The sequence below is a fragment of the Lepidochelys olivacea genome (assembly GCF_965140295.1).
Source record: "Lepidochelys olivacea isolate rLepOli2 genome assembly, chromosome: 8".
Classification (NCBI taxonomy): Eukaryota; Metazoa; Chordata; order Testudines; family Cheloniidae; genus Lepidochelys; species Lepidochelys olivacea.
This window is the reverse complement of record NC_140418.1, coordinates 97,395,217-97,416,324: the sequence shown is the minus strand read 5'-3', so window position 1 is coordinate 97,416,324 and position 21,108 is coordinate 97,395,217. Positions and strand designations below refer to the sequence as shown.

Sequence of the window (21,108 nt, the reverse complement as noted above, 5' to 3'; positions counted from 1 at the left end):
TGGTTGGACTAGCCGCTCCTGGATGGTATCCCTTGCAGGCTACCCCCCCCCCCCGGCCAGGCCCCAGGGCAGGAGGGCAAGCCAGGGACACGGGGCTCTAGCAGCGGGGCTTTCTAAGCTATTCTCTTTCGCTCTCCTTTTGTCTGATCACTTTCACTTTTTCTCTAAACCTTTTTTCCCATTCCACCCCTTCTGAAACCAGCCTTGGATCATTTTATTGCTTTAGATGCATCCAGTAAGTTGGCTCAATAGGTTATGCCTTTTGGTGCTCTTTGCCCAAAAGCCATTGAATTGATCTTACTGAATTACACCTCCGAATATACTTACAAGCACAATAATATTTTGCACCCAAAGTTACCCAGGCACTTTACAAATGTTAACTAGTTTTTGAGGTATATTTATATGAAAATGGGGAATATTTCCATTGAAAAGCAAAAGGGCTTGTTTTACTTTCTATTCTGCTTCTTTCTCTTTCTACTTCTCCTGTTTCTTTGGGTAAAATCTATTTTTGAGATACTGTGCTTGCTCTGAACTGCTTCAACATGACAGTCTCAACAAAATAAGGGGCCAGCTGCACAAGGAAAATGACCCAAACATCTCGTGTTGCTGGCAACCATTTTGAGCAATAGGTCACTTTCCTGGTGCAGTTAAGCCCTTACTTTGTTGAGAATGAGCTCACTTTCTCTTCAACCAGCTTTGAAAATGGCCTAACTACTAGTAGCTGAAACAAACTGTTTACCTGACCTAAAGAAGAGGTCTGTGTAGCTTGAAAACTTGTCCCTTGTAACAACAGAGGTTGGTCCAATAAAATATATTACCTCACCTACCTTGTCTCTCTAATATCCTGGGACCAACATGGCTTTACAACACTGTTACAAAAGGATGAGAGAGGCCTGTTGCACCATGGCTCCAGGTCACTTCCCATACTGATATTGACAATGTTTTGGGCATTGCCAAACCCAAATGTTCACTAGTGAGTCAGCCTGCCTCCCCTCCCCAATAAAAAGAGATTGGTTTACAAATTATGAGATTTAAAAAATAATAAATTTGGATTTTGTTTTTTTTGCCTTCTGGGTTTTGAGCCTACAGAGATCATGTTTTCAAGTTGTTCTTTACAGCTATAAGGGCTAGAAACTTAGTTTAAAAAAAATTAAAGCTGAGAATGTTGTGTAATTATGTGATTCCAGGAGCTGGGGCTTTAAGAAAAACATCAAATGTCATGACTTGTGATAAAATGGTGAGTTGGCAACACTTTTTTTTTGTCTATCTGGACTAACAGCTACATAGTGTTCAACACCATTTTAAGGGGAGAAGGGGGTGTTGATAACTACTGTCAGCAACTGTTCATTTTCCAAGTATAGACAAATCTTTAATGCCATCTGAACAACTGCGAATCCTAAATCGTTGGGGGCCCAGGGGCTGCATTGACTGACAAATTGGAAATACAGGGAGTGCGTGAGAAAATAATAATGAATTGGGAAGGGTCTGCAGACAGTTGGAATTGATCTTGAAAAATCCAAAGTAATGTGTCCCAGAATCATGCCCTGCTAGTGTGGGGTCTAGAAAAAGAGGACTGAGGAACAACAACAACAAAAATTAATGAAGTAATTTTTTTGTTAAAATATCAGTTATAAAATTCAGTAACACACACATACAAAAAGGACATGCCTGAAAGAGACACAAACTTATGGAGGCATCAGCTGTCGGTCTCTAGGTATGGTTAAATTTTGCACTTAAAGCAGGGAGTGTTCCTATGTCTCGTATGCAGAATATGACACATCCTCCCCAATATTTCAGCACTTTACTCTGAGTACAAACTGAATTTCCTGAAAAATTACAAGTAACTAAATAATTTGAGATTAAATCAATTTTAAAATAGGTCTTTTTAAAATTTTTTGGCAAATTATCTGGCTCTCCCTCCCCCCCAGTGATCTCAGTAACATTAAAAAATGCAAATTCTTCAAACTTTCTGTATAGATAAAACTCAACCCTTGTACTACATATGAAAAAAATAGGTTGTATGTTAACAGTTATGATTATTTTAGCATTATGATACGTCTTTAATTACATGATCACATAGTATTTGTCCATTATCTGTAATGTTACATAAACACATTGGTTAAGGTTGTTACATATTGATTAAAATTTGTTTTGCATTTCAATAAATACGTGGTCACAGTTAAGGCACCGAAGGACAATTTTAGCATACTACTTGAGAAATTAAGTACATTCTCTACTAAATAGGTAAATGTGATAATATCCATTACTTAATTCCTTAGAATTCTTTTTTCAAATGACTAATTACATTGATGTGAAAAACGTTAACATTTAAAGAATTAAATGTGTTTGTAAGCAACCTTAACTATAACAGAATTTTTTTGTTTAAATGATACAGAGATTAATTTGTGTTAATATTTGTTTTATTTTTGTATCTGTATTTTAGTTAATGACATCTGTCCTGTTAAGAAAAGGGTGGAGCATGTATCACAGGGTTTGTTTGAAAAAGACTGAGAATAGATTGTGGGAGATGTTGCATGCCTGTATAGAGTGGAAGACTCTGCCTTTGTAAGCTCTAAACAGGTCAGAATGTAATTTCATAATTTTTTCTCTCCAGAAACTCTTCTCTCTTGAGGTATAACATTAGTATTAGAGGACTGGATGCCTCAGGATATCTAATGAGCTTAAGAGCTCTTTACATGCAGGACACCAGTCTGAATCTAGCACAATTTGGTAGGAATTAGCAGTTGTTTTCATCTAATGGATGTTTGGTGGCCAATGCAATGAGATGAGCTTGGTGGATCTCTGTCTTCTAGCACAATTTGCACTAGCTGGCAGACTCAGCAGAGAGGCCAAGAACTTTATGGCTCACAAGAACTGAATTGCCTGTTATCCCTAGCAAAAACGTGCCCCCAATCAAAATTGAGGCATGCTGATATTTCAGTATGTGCGGAAACCTTGCCTTGCTGCTCTGTAGATAAACAGGTTTCAGAGTAGCATCCGTGTTAGTCTGTATTCGCAAAAAAGAAAAGGAGTACTTGTAGCACCTTAGAGACTAACAAATTTATTTGAGCATAAGCTTTCGTGAGCTGCAGTATCCGATGAAGTGAGCTGTAGCTCACGAAAGCTTATGCTCAAATAAGTTTGTTAGTTTCTTAGGTGCCACAAGTACTCCTTTTCTTTTTGTAGATAAACAGAGGGCTTCATTCACTAGAGCTGCATAAGCTCTAAATCCAGATTTTTTTTTATAAAGTTGGAGTTTATGGTAACATGTAGATTAGTTTTGAATACACAAACTGGATCATTAAATTATTTGAATTTAAATTTGCACCTGGAGCTGCAAAATACTTGGCAGCTATGTATCCCCGCCTTAATCTGAAAACCATGAAACTGATTGGCTAACACTGAGGAACGGAGATGCAGTGAAGCAATAGAATGATTATGAAGGTAGGAAAGCCATGTGAGGCTCACTGATCTTTTGCAGCTTCCTATGGAAAAGGACAGGTTCTCCCCTCCCCCTTCTTCATAGAAGAGAAAAGACTAGAGGTCTAAAGTGGAAGGATTCATGGAGCTCTTGATCCTGAAAAACAGGAGAAAGTGTTACAAGTTTATTATTAGTTACTTTATTATTTATTACAAGAGAAAGGAATTTGTACAGAGTAGTTGCATAAGTAACAAAAATAGACTTAAAATCCATAGACTAAAAATAGATAAAATCTAATTTAATAAATAAATTAAAACAGAAATTAGCTTAGATAGTTTAGGGGAATAAATAGCATGACTTACTATGGAATACCATGACTTTTATCAGGAAATTGGGAGTCAAAATTCTTGGTTCTATTCCTGGCTTCACCATATGATCCTGGGCACTCCAGACAACTTCCATGTCTCAATGTCGTCCTTTCAAATACTTATTTGTTAATACTTATTTACCATCTTTACACTGGTGGTGTGATAACTAACAATTTAATGGTCCTTTTTTATAGTCTCTACATAAGCAAAAATTCTATTGGCTTCAGTTAGGATTTTGCCTGCATAAGGACTGCATTGTGGAGGCCAATGTTTGTAAATTTGACATTCTCTAATGAAAGGAAGTATAAATTAATTTAGAAATTTGGGTCTTCTGATTTATTATTTGTTTTTCTGGTTTAGGAATAAATACTGTTCATGTGGCTGTACCTGGAGTAGTCAAGAAGCTTAAATTCAAGCTCTTTATGTTTTCATTTTAGCTGCTTAGGGTGGTATTATTACACTTTACATTGTGTAAACTGAAATAACTGAGACTGGTGCACTCTGTGCTGACAAGAAATTGTAGTGTACGTCCATGGGAGAGAAGTGTTCACTACCACCTACAACTATGGTCCAAATCTGCTCCCTTTAAAGTCAATTGCAAAGCCCTCATTGACTTCAGTGGAAGTAGGATGAGGCCTTTTACACTAGAGACTTGAAATTACTTTGTGCTGGAGCCTCTGCACAAATACCTGTTCCTGAACTTGATCAGTGACCAGTTCTACCATCAGCAATGCAGAACTGAGAATTTTGTATATCACTTAACGAGATAATTGATTATTTTAATTCTTGGTTTCTTTTTAATAAAACATGCTTCCCTGGTCCTTGTCATCCCCATTCCATTTTCATGTGTGGTTGTGGGGGATTACTGTTTGAGTTATACCAGTGCACAGGGTCACCCCATAGCTTCTACACACCACTTAATATCACCAGGGGTTCCCTAGATGTTAATAAAATAAAATCAGTAATGACACTCAAAGTCCTCCCCAGGGGAAACAGGAAACAATGGTAAGATGGACAGAAAAAGGAGCTCAGTGCACTCCACAACGCTATTATTATTGGCCAGCTTGAGAGATTTTTGTTTAATGGGGCTGATTTTTCCAAAGACGCCAGCGGGCCCCCTGGGCGGCTGCGCCCCGACGGCTAACGCGGCCCCTTTAAGGGAGGCGGGAACCGGGCCCGGCCACCCCTAGCCGGCTGAGGCGGATTCACTTCCAGGTCGACGGGGCGGCCCTGTGCCCCGACTCGCTGCTGGGTGACGGAGCCTGGGGACCCGGCGCAGCGATGGTGAGTCCTTCTCTTCCCGCCTCGCAGGGGGTTTGCAGCCCGCCGAGGGCAGGGGTCCCACGCGGGGCTGCCTCCCCCGGGCACAGCCCCTGGTCGGCTTGGCTGAGGTAAATTCCCCTCAGGCTGCCTCGGGGGCAGTTAGAGGCGGGCGGTGAGGCCCCGGCGCTCGCTGCCACCCGGCCAGGCGCGGTACTGACGGCAGATCGCCGCGGCTCCTCGGCGCGGGGGGCGGGAGCGGGACAGTCCGCGTCCACTGCGGCCACCAGCCTGGGGAGCGGGTGGTTGAGCAACGAGCTGCTGAGCGGCGTGTTACATAAACAGGGGCCGAGGCCGCAGGGGCCGGGCGGCCGGTCCGCGCCGTGTAAGGGCCAGTTGTGGGCCCTGGCAGCCGCTCGCCTTGGGAAGCTTCCAAACCAACCCATGTCGGGTGGCCCTTTCAGAACCGCCCCAGGGCCCAGCGGGGCGCGCGACCGGGTCGCCTGCCTTCCGGGGAATATGGTCTGCGGGTATCGGGCACCCTTTCTCTACCCATCCAGCCGCGTCCGCTGTCGGGGTTGTACTGATCTTTAACTAGTTTGGTTTCAGGCGAAACAAAACCCCTGCTCTTAACTGGAATAGTTAAATGGGTACAAAACCTGTGTGTCGATCAGGCCTACCTAATTTAAGGAGCACAAGTTCCCGCAAAAAAAAATCAACAGGGGGACTTGTGCTTCTGAGTCACTCATGTATATCACTTAACTTAATGAGATAATTATTTTAATTCTTGGTTTCTTTTTAATAAAACATGCTTCCCTGGTCCTTGTCATCCCCATTCCATTCACATGTGTGGTTGTGGGGGATTACTGTTTGAGTTATACCAGTGCACAGGGTCACCCCATAGCTTCTACACACCACTTAATATGACCAGGGGTTCCCTAGATGTTAATAAAATGAAATCAGTAATGACACTCAAAGTCCTCCCCAGGGGAAACAGGAAACAATGGTAAGATGGACAGAAAAAGGCAACTGGGCCTGGGTGTTAGCTAAGGCTATAGAGCAGACTCCTTTTAAACCCAGGGTTGTGAGTTCAATCCTTGAGGGGGCCATTTAGGGAACTGGGGCAAAAAATGGGGATTGGTCCTGCTTTGAGCAGGGGGTTGGACTAGATGACCTCCTGAGGTCCTTTCCAACCCTGATATTCTATGATTCTATGTCTACACTGCAAAAAAAGATTCACCAGGTCCCTCAGCCCAAAAGTCTACACTGCATTTTTTATAACCCTACAGCTGTAGCCCAGTGAGCCCAAGTCAGCTGACATGGGCCAGCCATTGATGTTTGTTTGCAGGGTAGATATGCAACCAAATCGGGGACCTCTGGTGCTGAGTGTATAAGCCTCTACAACAGTAGGGGGAGGAGGGATAGCTCAGTGGTTTGAGCATTGGCCTGCTAAACCCAGGGTTGTGAGTTCAATCCTTGAGGGGGCCATTTGGGGCAAAAATTGGGGATTGGTCCTGCTTTGAGCAGGGGGTTAGACTAGATGACCTCCTGAGGTCCCTTCCAACCCTGATATTCTATGAGCTAAAAGGCAACTGGGCCTGGCTGTTAGCTAAGGCTATAGAGCAGACTCCTTTTATCTTTCTCTTTAAGTGGTCTTGGTGCTACAAGATGGGATAGAACACCACACCCAGAAGGTGTGTGGGTTACAGACTTGTGCTTCTGAGTCACTCATGTCTATATTGCAAAAAAGACTCATCAGGTCCTGGAGCCCAGGCTCCAGTCTGCTCCCAAATGACTACACTGCATTTTTTTATAGCCCCACAGCTCTAGCCCCATGAGCCCAAGTCAGCTGACATGGGCCAGCCATTGATGTTTGATTGCCGGGTAGATACACCCGCAGGGCTTCAGTCTACTCTAACTTTGGCTCACTCTGCGATGCTAGCTTGGGTTGGAGCTTAGGCTGGAGCTCAGTCTCTGAGGGTGTGTTGACACTAGAATAAAAGACCTGTGATTGGCCTGGGTCATCTGACTAAGGCTTGTGGTGCTTGTGCTGGAGCTTGGGTTCTGGGACGCTTCCCCCTTGTGGGGTCCCAGTGCGTGGGCTCCAGTCTGAGCCTAGACATCTACAGCCCCACATCTTGAATCCCACGACTCAAGCTTTTGTAGAGCAGCATCAGCTATACTAATAATAATTAGTGCAAGGGTTCTCAAACTGGGGGGTCAGGACCCCTGAGGGGGTCACAAAGTCATTACATGGGGGGTCATGAGCTGTCAACCTCCACCCCAAACCCCACTTGCCTCCAACATTTATAATGGTGTTAAATATATTTAATAGCGTGTTTAATTTATACGGGGGGGGGGTCACACTCAGAGGCTTGTGATGTGAAAGGGATCACCAGTACAAAAGTTTGAGACCCACTGAATTAGTGCTTTACAGATATTTAACAGTAGGATGAGGCATATTCCCTCTGTCACTACTAAAGCATTACAGAGGGAGAGATGGTTGGGAAAGAAATACATTTTGTTTGTTACCTTGTTGTCTTTTTGTAAAGAGTCATGATTCATCCCAGGTGGGAATGACTGTGTTTTTTTAAAACAAACCCCCAAACTGTACACTTTACTCCTTATATTTAATAAAGTTTAAACATACATTGTTATGTGAAAACATGATGGGGGTGGGGGGAGGAATTGATCCATCTTAGCTGGCAAGGGGGTTGGATATATTTTGTTTCTTAACTTTTTTGCAGGAAGAGTTAAGCTACTATGCAGGAGGTTAGATTGGATAATCCTATTGGTCCTTTCTTGCTTTATAGTCTATGAATCTAAATTCCTATTGCAGTATCATTATTCTTTAGATTTATTGGTTAGTGTCACAGTCTTAATGCTTGTTTGAGCTAGTTTTGTTGTGCACAATTTATCTAAGGAAGTTACACCAGCGTAAGATAAGGCCATGTTTTCTGCCAGCACAGTTATGTTGGTCAGTGGTATGAAAAGGTGTGACACCTGACTGACATAGCTGTGTTGGCAGAAGCCCCTAATGGAGGTGCAGGTTTATTGACAAAAACAGCAGTTTTACTGGTATAGTTTGTTCTGCTCTTGGGGATGTGTGGTGGAATAAGTTACACTAGTAAAAGTGCAGCTTTGCCAGAATACATGCATCCACAATAGGAATGCTTTGCAAGTATAGTATTACAGTATTCTTATATGGGTAAAGATCTCCTGGTGTAGTCATGGACTAAGGGGTGTCTCTAAACTGAAAGTTACATACTTTTTCAGTTTAGTTCCTCCATTTGAAAGAGGTTTAAACTAATTCCCACTTCTCCTAAAAAGTTCCTCTTATTCTGGAATAAGAGTGACCACACAGGGAATTTATACCCATATAATTAGTAAAATTGTCCTGTGTGGAGATCTTACCTTCAACACAAATGTTTATAGACTGGGACGAATGTTTGGGGAGTCTTTACAAATATGTTAATACTTCAAATTAACTGTTAATCAACTAACTGAAGGTAAAAATTAGTGTAGACAAAGAGTTTGGTCTGAGATTAAAAAAAAAACAAAACAAAGTAACCACACTTTTTGCCCTTTAAGAGCAGGTGTTGGAGACTGGAGTGGAAAATGTGGGTGTTGGCCTTGTAAGTCGGTAGAATATGTATTTAGAAGATAGTAAACAGGATTAATTAAGGAAGTAATGAATATAGGTCATATGATGTTTATGGCCATGCTGAGATGTAATTTTTAAGTAGTTCTGAGGAAATTTACCTATTAAATGCTCTGTACATTCAAAACCAATAACAAATTAAACCAGTTACTGACTCTTCTTTCCCTGCCAACCCATCAGGAGTAATACCACTGTCGCATAAAGTTCCTCCCTCTCACCCCATATGTTCTCTCTAGCTCATCATCTTGAAAGCCTGGGAAAACAGATGGGCCTTGCAGAGTGTCCAGAAAGCTAACAGATTCAGGTTCTGTTATACCAAGGTAGGAAACTGGTTCCAAAATTGAGGGTCATTCACTGAAAACACTCTGCCAGCAGCCCACTTACAGTTATACCAGAGGTTTGTCTACTTCATTTCTTCAGCTGCCTGGGTATATCATGTCTGGAGAGCTTAAGTCTTTATAGGCTAAAAGAAACACCCTAGTATTAAAATGATTTGGAGTTTTGGAGGGGGAGTTTTAAAATGCAGTGCATTTTTTACATGAAAATCTAGTTTTTGGGGACTGGGAGTGAGACTGCTTCTAATATCCGTGTAATTTACAGTTAAATATCTTTTAATTAAATCTTCATAAAGAGTAATTTAGTTATAATGTTAGGCCTAAGTTGCCAACTCTGCAAAATACAGTTAGATCCGTGGTCAATGAACTAATGTACTGTTAAAATGTAGCTCTAGTTCACAATTTCAGATGTATGGTTATACTCTACTTCCCTTTGTTTCTATGTTAGAAATACAGATCGTTAAGAACGCTTGTTTTAAAATGTTGGGTGACTTTCAGGGCTTGTTTACATGGTGCTTTAGTGCATACTAGCTGGGGTGTAAATTCTAGTTCACACCAGCATTTTGCACACTTACTAGCCTATGTGGATCCTGCTGATGCATGCTGAAAGTTCCCTAGTATACATTAACATGGTATTAAGCCCTCACTTAGGCCTGGTCTACGCTACAAAGTTAGGTTCGGATAAGTACACTTGCATCAACCTAGTTATGCATAACCAATTTATTTCAGCATAAGCTTTCATGAGCTACAGCTCACTTCTCACGAAAGCTTATGCTCAAATAAATTGGTTAGTCTCTAAGGTGCCACAAGTACTCCTTTTCTTTTTGCGAATACAGACTAACACGGCTGTTACTCTGAAACTAGTTATGCATGTAGACTCTGCTTTCAGGTGCAACTATGTTCTGATGTGAATGTATCAGGGCACACCTCCTCTCCCACAAGTCCCACATCAAGAGCTCCTAAAGAAACCAAATGTAAGGTCACCTTTAATTTGAAATGGAGAGGAAAAGAACTTCTTCTCTTTTTAGATAAGATGCTCAAAGTCCTCTGTACTTAGCTCTTATTAGGAAGAAAAAAATCTTACTGTTACAGTTATGACTGCTCTTAAATTTTTGACAATATGGGCATTGAAAACAAAGAAGGGAATACTTGGTTTTTAGTAAATCTGTGTCCTTGGATCAACAGTACTGAATCAAGGTGGTTCTGCTGTGTTGGAAAGTTGGCATTTGTATCTTCTATTTTAAAAAGCACTGTGCTATTTATATTTATAACAAATGATAAACATGGAGCATATCCCCTTCTGTAATGGAGACCAAAACGAAGCAGCAGTCATAGGGCATTTGTGATCAGAACAAACACATTTTGCTGTCAAAGTTGATACAGGTTTCTCAGAAAGAGTTTAATGGAAAGATAAGGAGCTATCAGTATTCTGGAAAAATCTTCAAATCTTTTACAGGTTTCAGAGTAGCAGCCGTGTTAGTCTGTATTCGCAAAAAGAAAAGGAGGACTTGTGGCACCTTAGAGACTAACCAATTTATTAGAGCATAAGCTTTCGTGAGCTACAGCTCACTTCCTCAGATGCATATCGTGGAAACTGCAGCAGGCTTTATATATACACAGAGAATATGAAACAATACCTATTCCCACCCCACTGTCCTGCTGGTAATAGCTTATCTAAAGTGATTTCCAGCACAAATCCAGGTTTTCTCACCCTCCACCCCCCCACACAAATTCACTCTCCTGCTGGTGATAGCCCATCCAAAGTGACAACTCTTTACACAATGTGCATGACAATCAAGCTGGGCTATTTCCTGCATAAATCCAGGTTCTCACATCCCCCCACCCCCATACACACACAAACTCACTCTCCTGCTGGTAATAGCTCATCCAAACTGACCACTCTTCAAGTTAAAATCCAAGTTAAACCAGAACATCTGGGGGGGGGGGGGGGGTAGGAAAAAACAAGAGGAAACAGGCTACCTTGCATAATGACTTAGCCACTCCAAGTCTCTATTTAAGCCTAAATTAATAGTATCCAATTTGCAAATGAATTCCAATTCAGCAGTTTCTCGCTGGAGTCTGGATTTGAAGTTTTTTTGTTTTAAGATAGCGACCTTCATGTCTGTGATCGCGTGACCAGAGAGATTGAAGTGTTCTCCGACTGGTTTATGAATGTTACAATTCTTGACATCTGATTTGTGTCCATTTATTCTTTTACGTAGAGACTGTCCAGTTTGACCAATGTACATGGCAGAGGGGCATTGCTGGCACATGATGGCATATATCACATTGGTGGATGTGCAGGTGAACGAGCCTCTGATAGTGTGGCTGATGTTATTAGGCCCTGTGATGGTGTCCCCTGAATAGATATGTGGGCACAGTTGGCAACGGGCTTTGTTGCAAGGATAAGTTCCTGGGTTAGTGGTTCTGTTGTGTGGTATGTGGTTGTTGGTGAGTATTTGCTTCAGGTTGCGGGGCTGTCTGTAGGCAAGGACTGGCCTGTCTCCCAAGATTTGTGAGAGTGTTGGGTCATCCTTTAGGATAGGTTGTAGATCCTTAATAATGCGTTGGAGGGGTTTTAGTTGGGGGCTGAAGGTGACGGCTAGTGGCGTTCTGTTATTTTCTTTGTTAGGCCTGTCCTGTAGTAGGTAACTTCTGGGAACTCTTCTGGCTCTATCAATCTGTTTCTTTACTTCTGCAGGTGGGTATTGTAGTTGTAAGAAAGCTTGACAGAGATCTTGTAGGTGTTTGTCTCTGTCTGAGGGGTTGGAGCAAATGCGGTTGTATCGCAGAGCTTGGCTGTAGACGATGGATCGTGTGGTGTGGTCAGGGTGAAAGCTGGAGGCATGCAGGTAGGAATAGCGGTCAGTAGGTTTCCGGTATAGGGTGGTGTTTATGTGACCATTGTTTATTAGCACTGTAGTGTCCAGGAAGTGGATCTCTTGTGTGGACTGGACCAGGCTGAGGTTGGTGGTGGGATGGAAATTGTTGAAATCATGGTGGAATTCCTCAAGGGCTTCTTTTCCATGGGTCCAGATGATGAAGATGTCATCAATATAGCGCAAGTAGAGTAGGGGCTTTAGGGGACGAGAGCTGAGGAAGCGTTGTTCTAAATCAGCCATAAAAATGTTGGCATACTGTGGGGCCATGCGGGTACCCATAGCAGTGCCGCTGATCTGAAGGTATACATTGTCCCCAAATGTGAAGTAGTTATGGGTAAGGACAAAGTCACAAAGTTCAGCCACCAGGTTAGCCGTGACATTATCGGGGATAGTGTTCTTGACGGCTTGTAGTCCATCTTTGTGTGGAATGTTGGTGTAGAGGGCTTCTACATCCATAGTGGCCAGGATGGTGTTATCAGGAAGATCACCGATGGATTGTAGTTTCCTCAGGAAGTCAGTGGTGTCTCGAAGGTAGCTGGGAGTGCTGGTAGCGTAGGGCCTGAGGAGGGAGTCTACATAGCCAGACAATCCTGCTGTCAGGGTGCCAATGCCTGAGATGATGGGGCGCCCAGGATTTCCAGGTTTATGGATCTTGGGTAGTAGATAGAATATCCCAGGTCGGGGTTCCAGGGGTGTGTCTGTGCGGATTTGATCTTGTGCTTTTTCAGGAAGTTTCTTGAGCAAATGCTGTAGTTGCTTTTGGTAACTCTCAGTGGGATCAGAGGGTAATGGCTTGTAGAAACTCGTGTTGGAGAGCTGCCGAGCAGCCTCTTGTTCATATTCCGACCTATTCATGACGACAACAGCACCGCTATGGGTACCCGCATGGCCCCACAGTATGCCAACATTTTTATGGCTGATTTAGAACAACGCTTCCTCAGCTCTCGTCCCCTAAAGCCCCTACTCTACTTGCGCTATATTGATGACATCTTCATCATCTGGACCCATGGAAAAGAAGCCCTTGAGGAATTCCACCATGATTTCAACAATTTCCATCCCACCACCAACCTCAGCCTGGTCCAGTCCACACAAGAGATCCACTTCCTGGACACTACAGTGCTAATAAACAATGGTCACATAAACACCACCCTATACCGGAAACCTACTGACCGCTATTCCTACCTGCATGCCTCCAGCTTTCACCCTGACCACACCACACGATCCATCGTCTACAGCCAAGCTCTGCGATACAACCGCATTTGCTCCAACCCCTCAGACAGAGACAAACACCTACAAGATCTCTGTCAAGCTTTCTTACAACTACAATACCCACCTGCAGAAGTAAAGAAACAGATTGATAGAGCCAGAAGAGTTCCCAGAAGTTACCTACTACAGGACAGGCCTAACAAAGAAAATAACAGAACGCCACTAGCCGTCACCTTCAGCCCCCAACTAAAACCCCTCCAACGCATTATTAAGGATCTACAACCTATCCTAAAGGATGACCCAACACTCTCACAAATCTTGGGAGACAGGCCAGTCCTTGCCTACAGACAGCCCCGCAACCTGAAGCAAATACTCACCAACAACCACATACCACACAACAGAACCACTAACCCAGGAACTTATCCTTGCAACAAAGCCCGTTGCCAACTGTGCCCACATATCTATTCAGGGGACACCATCACAGGGCCTAATAACATCAGCCACACTATCAGAGGCTCGTTCACCTGCACATCCACCAATGTGATATATGCCATCATGTGCCAGCAATGCCCCTCTGCCATGTACATTGGTCAAACTGGACAGTCTCTACGTAAAAGAATAAATGGACACAAATCAGATGTCAAGAATTGTAACATTCATAAACCAGTCGGAGAACACTTCAATCTCTCTGGTCACGCGATCACAGACATGAAGGTCGCTATCTTAAAACAAAAAAACTTCAAATCCAGACTCCAGCGAGAAACTGCTGAATTGGAATTCATTTGCAAATTGGATACTATTAATTTAGGCTTAAATAGAGACTTGGAGTGGCTAAGTCATTATGCAAGGTAGCCTGTTTCCTCTTGTTTTTTCCTACCCCCCCCCCCCCCCAGATGTTCTGGTTTAACTTGGATTTTAACTTGAAGAGTGGTCAGTTTGGATGAGCTATTACCAGCAGGAGAGTGAGTTTGTGTGTGTATGGGGGTGGGGGGATGTGAGAACCTGGATTTATGCAGGAAATAGCCCAGCTTGATTGTCATGCACATTGTGTAAAGAGTTGTCACTTTGGATGGGCTATCACCAGCAGGAGAGTGAATTTGTGTGGGGGGGTGGAGGGTGAGAAAACCTGGATTTGTGCTGGAAATCACTTTAGATAAGCTATTACCAGCAGGACAGTGGGGTGGGAATAGGTATTGTTTCATATTCTCTGTGTATATATAAAGCCTGCTGCAGTTTCCACGATATGCATCTGAGGAAGTGAGCTGTAGCTCACGAAAGCTTATGCTCTAATAAATTGGTTAGTCTCTAAGGTGCCACAAGTCCTCCTTTTCTTTTTGCAAATCTTTTACAGTCGTTCATCAAATAAAAGCTAATTATGCAAAGGCTACTTTTTATTTGTACAGAAGATTTTATTTTTAAATAAGTCTGAGATATGAGGGCTTGGAAAGGAGCAGATGAAGTCATTATTGAGGATAGTGAAGCTAGCTTTTCTGCTGGAATAGGCTACACCAGCCTGACAGAAGATGTCAGATATACTTGTTGGTTTAGTAAACAGTACATAGATGTATGTGATTGTAGTTCACATTATGCTGTTTCAGAAGAAATTCAGGAAAAACATGGTTCAAGTTCTTGATAAAGTAATCCTCTTCATTAATTTTAAACTAATACAGGACTTGCTGGATTTAGGATTCTGTAGGTCAAGAATGCAAAGTGGCCCGTTGTAAACTGTCTCTAAATATTGAAACTTTATATGCGGCAAAACATTTTCTTGCTGTAATCAACAACTTATTAGGATAGGGTGGGAAGCAGAAATTTTAAATATTCCTTTTTAAAAAAAATTTGTTTTTATCTGTGGAGGTGAGAATTCTTTGCTGCATGTGACAAACCTGCCCAAGAAGCTCAGTTACATGCTTATAATCAGAGGAACTTGGATTGAAGGAGGCATTATGCTTCAGGCTGCCACGTTCATTTGGTTGCTTGTTAGATGCTGAAATCTATGCCGTTTATTTTATTAACTTATAACGTACACTACTAATTAAAATTTAATTTTTCATAGTTTTTCATAGTTATTCATGCTTAAAAAATCTATTAAAATATTCATTCATTGTTTTTAAACAAAAGCTTTTAAAAAGCTAAAGAAAACTATTCTACTTTATAAGGCAAAACTATAGTCACTCTTGGTTGCATCAGTATAATGCTGTTGTGTATCTTGGGTAATAAATATATCACTCTTTCAGATGTACATCACAGAAGACACATGAGGTCTGCTTATCTCTTTGACTGCCTTCCTTGTGACTTTTATGTATATGAACTTGACAGGATGGAAAAGTACTGAGATTGAAGGGACTCTGTCAAGTAGTTTAGATAGATAATTTAGGTGGTGTATACAAAAGTCTAATCACACATTTCAATAAAAATGTTTACGTATATTTCTATATAAAACAGCTTTTGTTCAGATTTAAACAGTCCTAGGCAGTGTTTACAACTTGAACATGACAGCACTATGTTAATGCATGAGAGCTGGAAAGTGAAATTAATTGGAAACAAAAGGAAAACTAGTTCATTTCCATTTTCCAAGTTGAGTGAAATGCAAAAACTTAACAGCATAAATAGAAAAGTAAAATTTTGAAAATTATTTCACTTCTAACTTCATGTGTTCATAAATACAGGTAAAGACTCTATTACTTTTTAGCAGAAGATCTTGAACATGTCCATGTCCCTTTTAAGGAAAAGGACAGTACATTAGAAGATTAGAAATGCTTCTAGCTCTGATAAAATAGTTATAGGGCATGTCCCCATTGTCACATTACAACAGTAGAGAATTCCAGGAAGAGTCACTTTTTTTCCCCGACACTTATTGAGGAACTTCATTAGAACACTGAAAACAGTATTGTCCCTAAAACTTTCCCAAGCTCCCTCCCATCTTGCCAGAGATTTACAGAAGCAGTGCAAACAGCCTAATGCCTACCACTATGGGAATCAATGAAGTTCATGAAAGATGTGTGGTGTTACTGGTGTGTGTGTGTGTGTGTAATTAATCCTAGTTAATGGATATTGTTGGATGCCCTTCTGGCATGAAGAATAAGCATTTTGAATGGAATCAGACTAGAGATGGGCTGAAGTTTTGATATTTTTATTTGAACTTCCCCTAAAATTCAGGGGTGTTTAGATCTAGGGTATTGGTCTGGGCTCATCTTTGATCACAGACTGTTTTTTAATCTGCACCCCTATCTTCCCAATTTATTTCAGTTACTGGTCCATCAGCAAAGCCTAATAACATCACTGAACTTTAATCACTGATACACAGAAGTACTTAGCTTTTCTTGCAAAAAGAATGGAAAGGTGCCAAAAGCAATTAATATCACCAATGTTTTGCCTCTGTCAGATGTTGAAGCAGCAAATTACAAGCACTGGAGTTGACATGAGCAAGGGACTTTATATTAAATGGGAGTAGATTTCATATGCTGTTGATATGCTGATTCTTGATTGAAAATCAACAATCTTTATATGCTCTTCAATGTATTAAGTAATTTTAGGATAAAGAGACAATTTCTTCCCCCTCTACTTTTAAAGAGAAGTGATTTTTAATTGATTAGCCAAAATTCTGTTCAGAAGACTTTCAGACATCCTTTATATATCATAAAGAAGCAAAAGAGTCTAGACAACCCATCCCCCCCCCATATCTTTGAGTACAGATGTAGCCAAAATTTATTGCTTACTGGTGATGTCCAACAAATCTTAGAAGAAAACTAGTTAATTAGCAATAAAGTGCAATAACAATACTTCAAAGCATTTTTGTAAATTCTAAGCATTACAAGTCCCCTGTGAGGCAAGTAAGAATTGTTTTCCTTTTACAGATGGGGAAACTGAGGCAGATAATTTTGAGTTACTAATCAAAGGTAGTAGAGGAAGTTTGTCTGAATAGGAATTATAATTTGGAGTTTCTGGTGCCCAGCCCTGTGCTTGCAACTCTCAACTGTGTTAAACTAAAATATCTTTTAGCTGACTACATGGGATTGGTTAAAGATGGGACAAAGTATGGTGAAGTTCCTGAAAGTATGCAGTACTTGGACAGTACATGGAACAGTTCGTTTATAAAAAGATACATCTTAATGACTTAACCAAGAGGATTATATGAGGCAGATGAAGTAAGAGAATGGAAGCCACATAAAGTAGGAATAAAAGACAAATATAGCCAGAACATTCAATTTAAAGGCAAAATAACATTGCTTTTGGAGTTTGAGATGTATCAAAAATTGACACCATTATTTTCAAAATACCATAGGGGAGCATGTACTAGTCACTCAGCATTCTTTGTTGTTAGTGTTGAGAATGATTCATAATGTTTGAAAGTCACTCCTTATGATGATGGAATCTGGTTGATTAAAAACAGTAGGCAGTTATTGGGCACTGGAAGACTGAACAGAAAAACTATATTAAAAGATTAAGATTATGTATTATTAAGAGAAGTTCAGAGCTCATGATTATTCCCTGTCTTGCCGTTTGTACTGATATACCCAAGCATATGTTTTGCAATACCGTAGTACTATGTGCAGGATAAAGATAAAATTAAACAGTTAGGGCTAGTTTGGTTAAGGAAGAGAGAGGGGGTGTGTGTGTGTGTGTGTGTGTGTGTTGTAAAGAAGGGCCTTGACTAGCGAGTAGAAGGAAGACCTTGAAAATACTGAGTTATAAGGACAGAAGGAATAAAGCAGGGAGAATGTCTGGTTCAAAGAATAACTAATGAGATAAGGGAAAGCTTTTTTAAAGCCTTTGACAACTGGGGTGGCTGCGGATAGTTTTAAACAAGACAAAAAGAATCTGTCTTAAAATGAGTTACCATGACCCTTCCCAACCCACATACCAGCACTGAAGCCTCTGGGAACCAAGGTGCAATGGAAAAACCGTTGGTCAGCAAGAAGGAGGGGAGCAAAGGCCTTGAAAGGAAAGGCAGTTGTAAATCTTATGTGGATTAAGACTGGAAATAAGGGTGAACTGTCTTAAATTGGTTTTTAGCTGAAGTTAGTAACTGGCAATAATATCACTTGTTTGTTGAAGGGTATAAAAGGTAAACTCTTAAAGGGTTCATTGTTAATATCTGCCTGATTATGTTGAAGCCAACAAGTACAGGTCTAAGCATTCCAGGTTTAGCCTGTTTGTAAGTATCTTGATCAAATGCTTATAAACTTTGCTACTGTTTGGATGTAGTAAATTGCTTATTATTTAGGCTTTTTAGGCATGTTTAGCGCAATTGTATAAATACCATTTGGCCTTTGGATTTAATAAAGGAATTTAGGGTTAAATTAATGTCATGGTAATACTCTGCAATAATAATAATAATTCCAATACAAGGTGAAAAAATGTTGGCTATGATTTAAAAGAAGACTATAAAAATTGTCACTTAGTGCCAGCTTTGTACAGTAATGAACAGATCTTCAGTCCTTTTTAATCTTGTACTTAAATACCGTTTGTCATTTATCAGTTTGTTTTAATAGAATGTTGCCCCTTACTTTGAGGTTATTTTAAACTTGCAGCTCTTCATTTCTCATAAGTTTGAAGCAGCGTGGGTTGATTTAAATCCGCAATCAGGAAACCTTGTTTTAAAGCATTTATTTTAATCTCGTTTTGCATTTGTACTTTTTTGTAATTTTCCTAAAGAAAATTTTAGTCTCATTGGTTGGTATAACTATTAAAACATGTTGACTTGCATCTAAATATAGCCTTTACTCTAAATTTTGAATAAATTTTTGCTAATCAGGAGGACACACTAACTGCTTTAATGCGTAGATAGATCTAGCTCCACATACATTATTCAGATTCTTAATTTTTACATTTTTTATCACATTAGGAAATGGTGAATGATGCATTTCTTATTCACTAGATAATTTTCTACTTTTGGTTTGTGTCAAGCTGCATTTGGATGGAAATTGGGATTAAACTAAAAATAAACAAACATTTTTAAAATTATTTGTATTAGTTAAATATAACTGCCTTAAATATGCTGGTTACATAAGAAATAAGTTTGTCAATACATATTTTTCTTTTAGAACAAACTGACTTATAAAACAAAAGTAGTATTAAGTATAATTAGGGAATTATCTGCATCCTTGGGTCAGATTTTCAAAGGTATTTTCGCATCTAATCTCCTTCCAGATTTTAGAATTAGTAGATCTCATTGTCTCCTACCTGGTTTTTATTTATATATTGGAAGAGGAAAACAAGCTTTCCTGCTTTCTCAGATGGCAAGTAGTTTTTCAACTTTGAATGAACTAATCCAAACTAACAAAGTATTCCCTCTGCATCTGCTGCTAAACTAAAAGTGATGAAGGCAAAAGCTTTTGTACAGAACAGAAATTGAAAGTACGTGCATTTGTGAAATGTCAATGTTTGCTCCATTATAAAGATTGAGAATAATATAGATACTTAATGGAGTGCATGAAATTGTGACACATTTATAAAACTTGAGTTGACCACAGTTAAAGATGTTTTCCTCACGAGTTTGTATATATTTAAAAAAGCAACACTGATTAAAAATATGAAGAGAGCTCATTATTGCAGTGTATTATTTTTTGTTATTTATTTAAATGATTTTAAGATTATATGATGTTTAGGCATTAACATTGGTTGTTATAATTTCAAATTTTAAATTTAAACAGATTTATTTATAAAAAGAAAAATATATTTAAATTAAAAATCTGATTTTTTTAAAAATGAATTATTCTGTTTTAATCCACCTTGCTATAAACTAATCAGCACATCAGATTTGCACTTCAGCAGATGATATACCAGTATCCAACAAAAGCATAGTTTCTACACCAGACTCCCACCATGGTGGGAGCTTGGTGTTTCTTTTGAATATAATGCTTTTTAAACATCCTCTCTTTTGTTTGGAATAGGGGAATGAAAACATATTGCATTATGATGATGTTGCTGTTCCATTAAATTACTGTAGGATCATATTTAATATAGTAACTACATTTAAAAGGATGTTTTTCTTTGGATGCAAAGTGAGAAATTTAATAGTTAAAATTGAATGTATGATAATAGGGCAGGGGTGGCCACCCTGAGCCTGAGAAGGAGCCAGAATTTACCAATGTGCATTGCCAAAGAGCCACAGTAATATGTCAGCAGCTCCCCATAAGCTCCCCCGCTCCCAGTGCCTTCCACCCACCGGCAGCCCCGCGGATCAGTACCTCCTCCTCCCTTCCCCCACCTCCTGATCACCTCCTGTTTCGTGGTGTGCAGGAGGCTCTGGGGGAGAGGGGGACGAGCGAGGGCACGGCAGGCTCAGAGGAGGGGTCAGAAAGGGGTGGAGTGGGGGCAGGGCCTGTGGCAGGGGCAGGGGTTGAGCAGTGAGCACCCCCTGGCACATTGGAAAGTTGGCGCCTGTAGCTCCAGCCCCGGAGTCGGTGCCTATGCAAGGAGCCGCATATTAATGTCTGAAGAGCCGCATGTGGCTCAAGAGCCACAGGTTGGCCACCCTTGTAATAGGGTGTCCCCTCAGCAGATTTTGTAATGCTACCCTTTCTTTTAGTGATGAGGATTGTGCTAACAAAACACTGACTGGAACCAAAATACTATGTTTATAAATGGCTTGATCATTCATGGCCAATATTTTTGATTTAACTCTAAATGTCTCAGTAATTTGGTTGTGTTTTGCTTACGACAGGAGGAGGCATCTCCATATACTTTACTTGATATCTGCTTGAATTTTCTGACTGCTGACCTAGAGAAGTTTTGTACAGAAAGGCAAGATGGAACACTGTGCTTGCAGGAGCCTGGAATATTTCCCCAAGAAGTGGCTGATAGACTGCTGCAGACTATGGCATTTCACGGTAAAATCTTTATTTTGAAGGCAGTAGCTGTAGGTTTTCCACTAAAATATGACATTGCAGCCCCTACTTTATAATCTAGTAGAATCTGGCACTGAAGCCACATGAACCCTCTTCCTTAATCTCCAATGAAGGATTTTTGC

At 40.5% G+C, this 21,108-nt stretch overlaps 1 protein-coding gene across 3 annotated transcripts in view; it reads left to right on the top strand.

Moving 5' to 3' along the window:
* Positions 1-1,204: 1,204 nt before the first annotated feature.
* LOC311525609 (protein zyg-11 homolog B) overlaps positions 1,205-21,108 on the top strand; it is a 47,831-nt gene continuing 27,927 nt past the window's right edge. The window contains exons 1-2 of one of the 3 annotated variants that reach the window (XM_084637911.1): positions 1,205-1,237; positions 20,803-20,968. In XM_084637911.1, the coding sequence (XP_084494037.1) occupies positions 1,220-1,237; positions 20,803-20,968 (184 nt within the window). In that variant the 5' untranslated portion in view covers positions 1,205-1,219. Of the gene's footprint in view, positions 1,238-5,001; positions 5,074-18,205; positions 18,292-20,802; positions 20,969-21,108 lie in introns of those variants that run through there. The other 2 variants (XM_084637912.1, XM_084637913.1) reach the window with 2 other exon arrangements.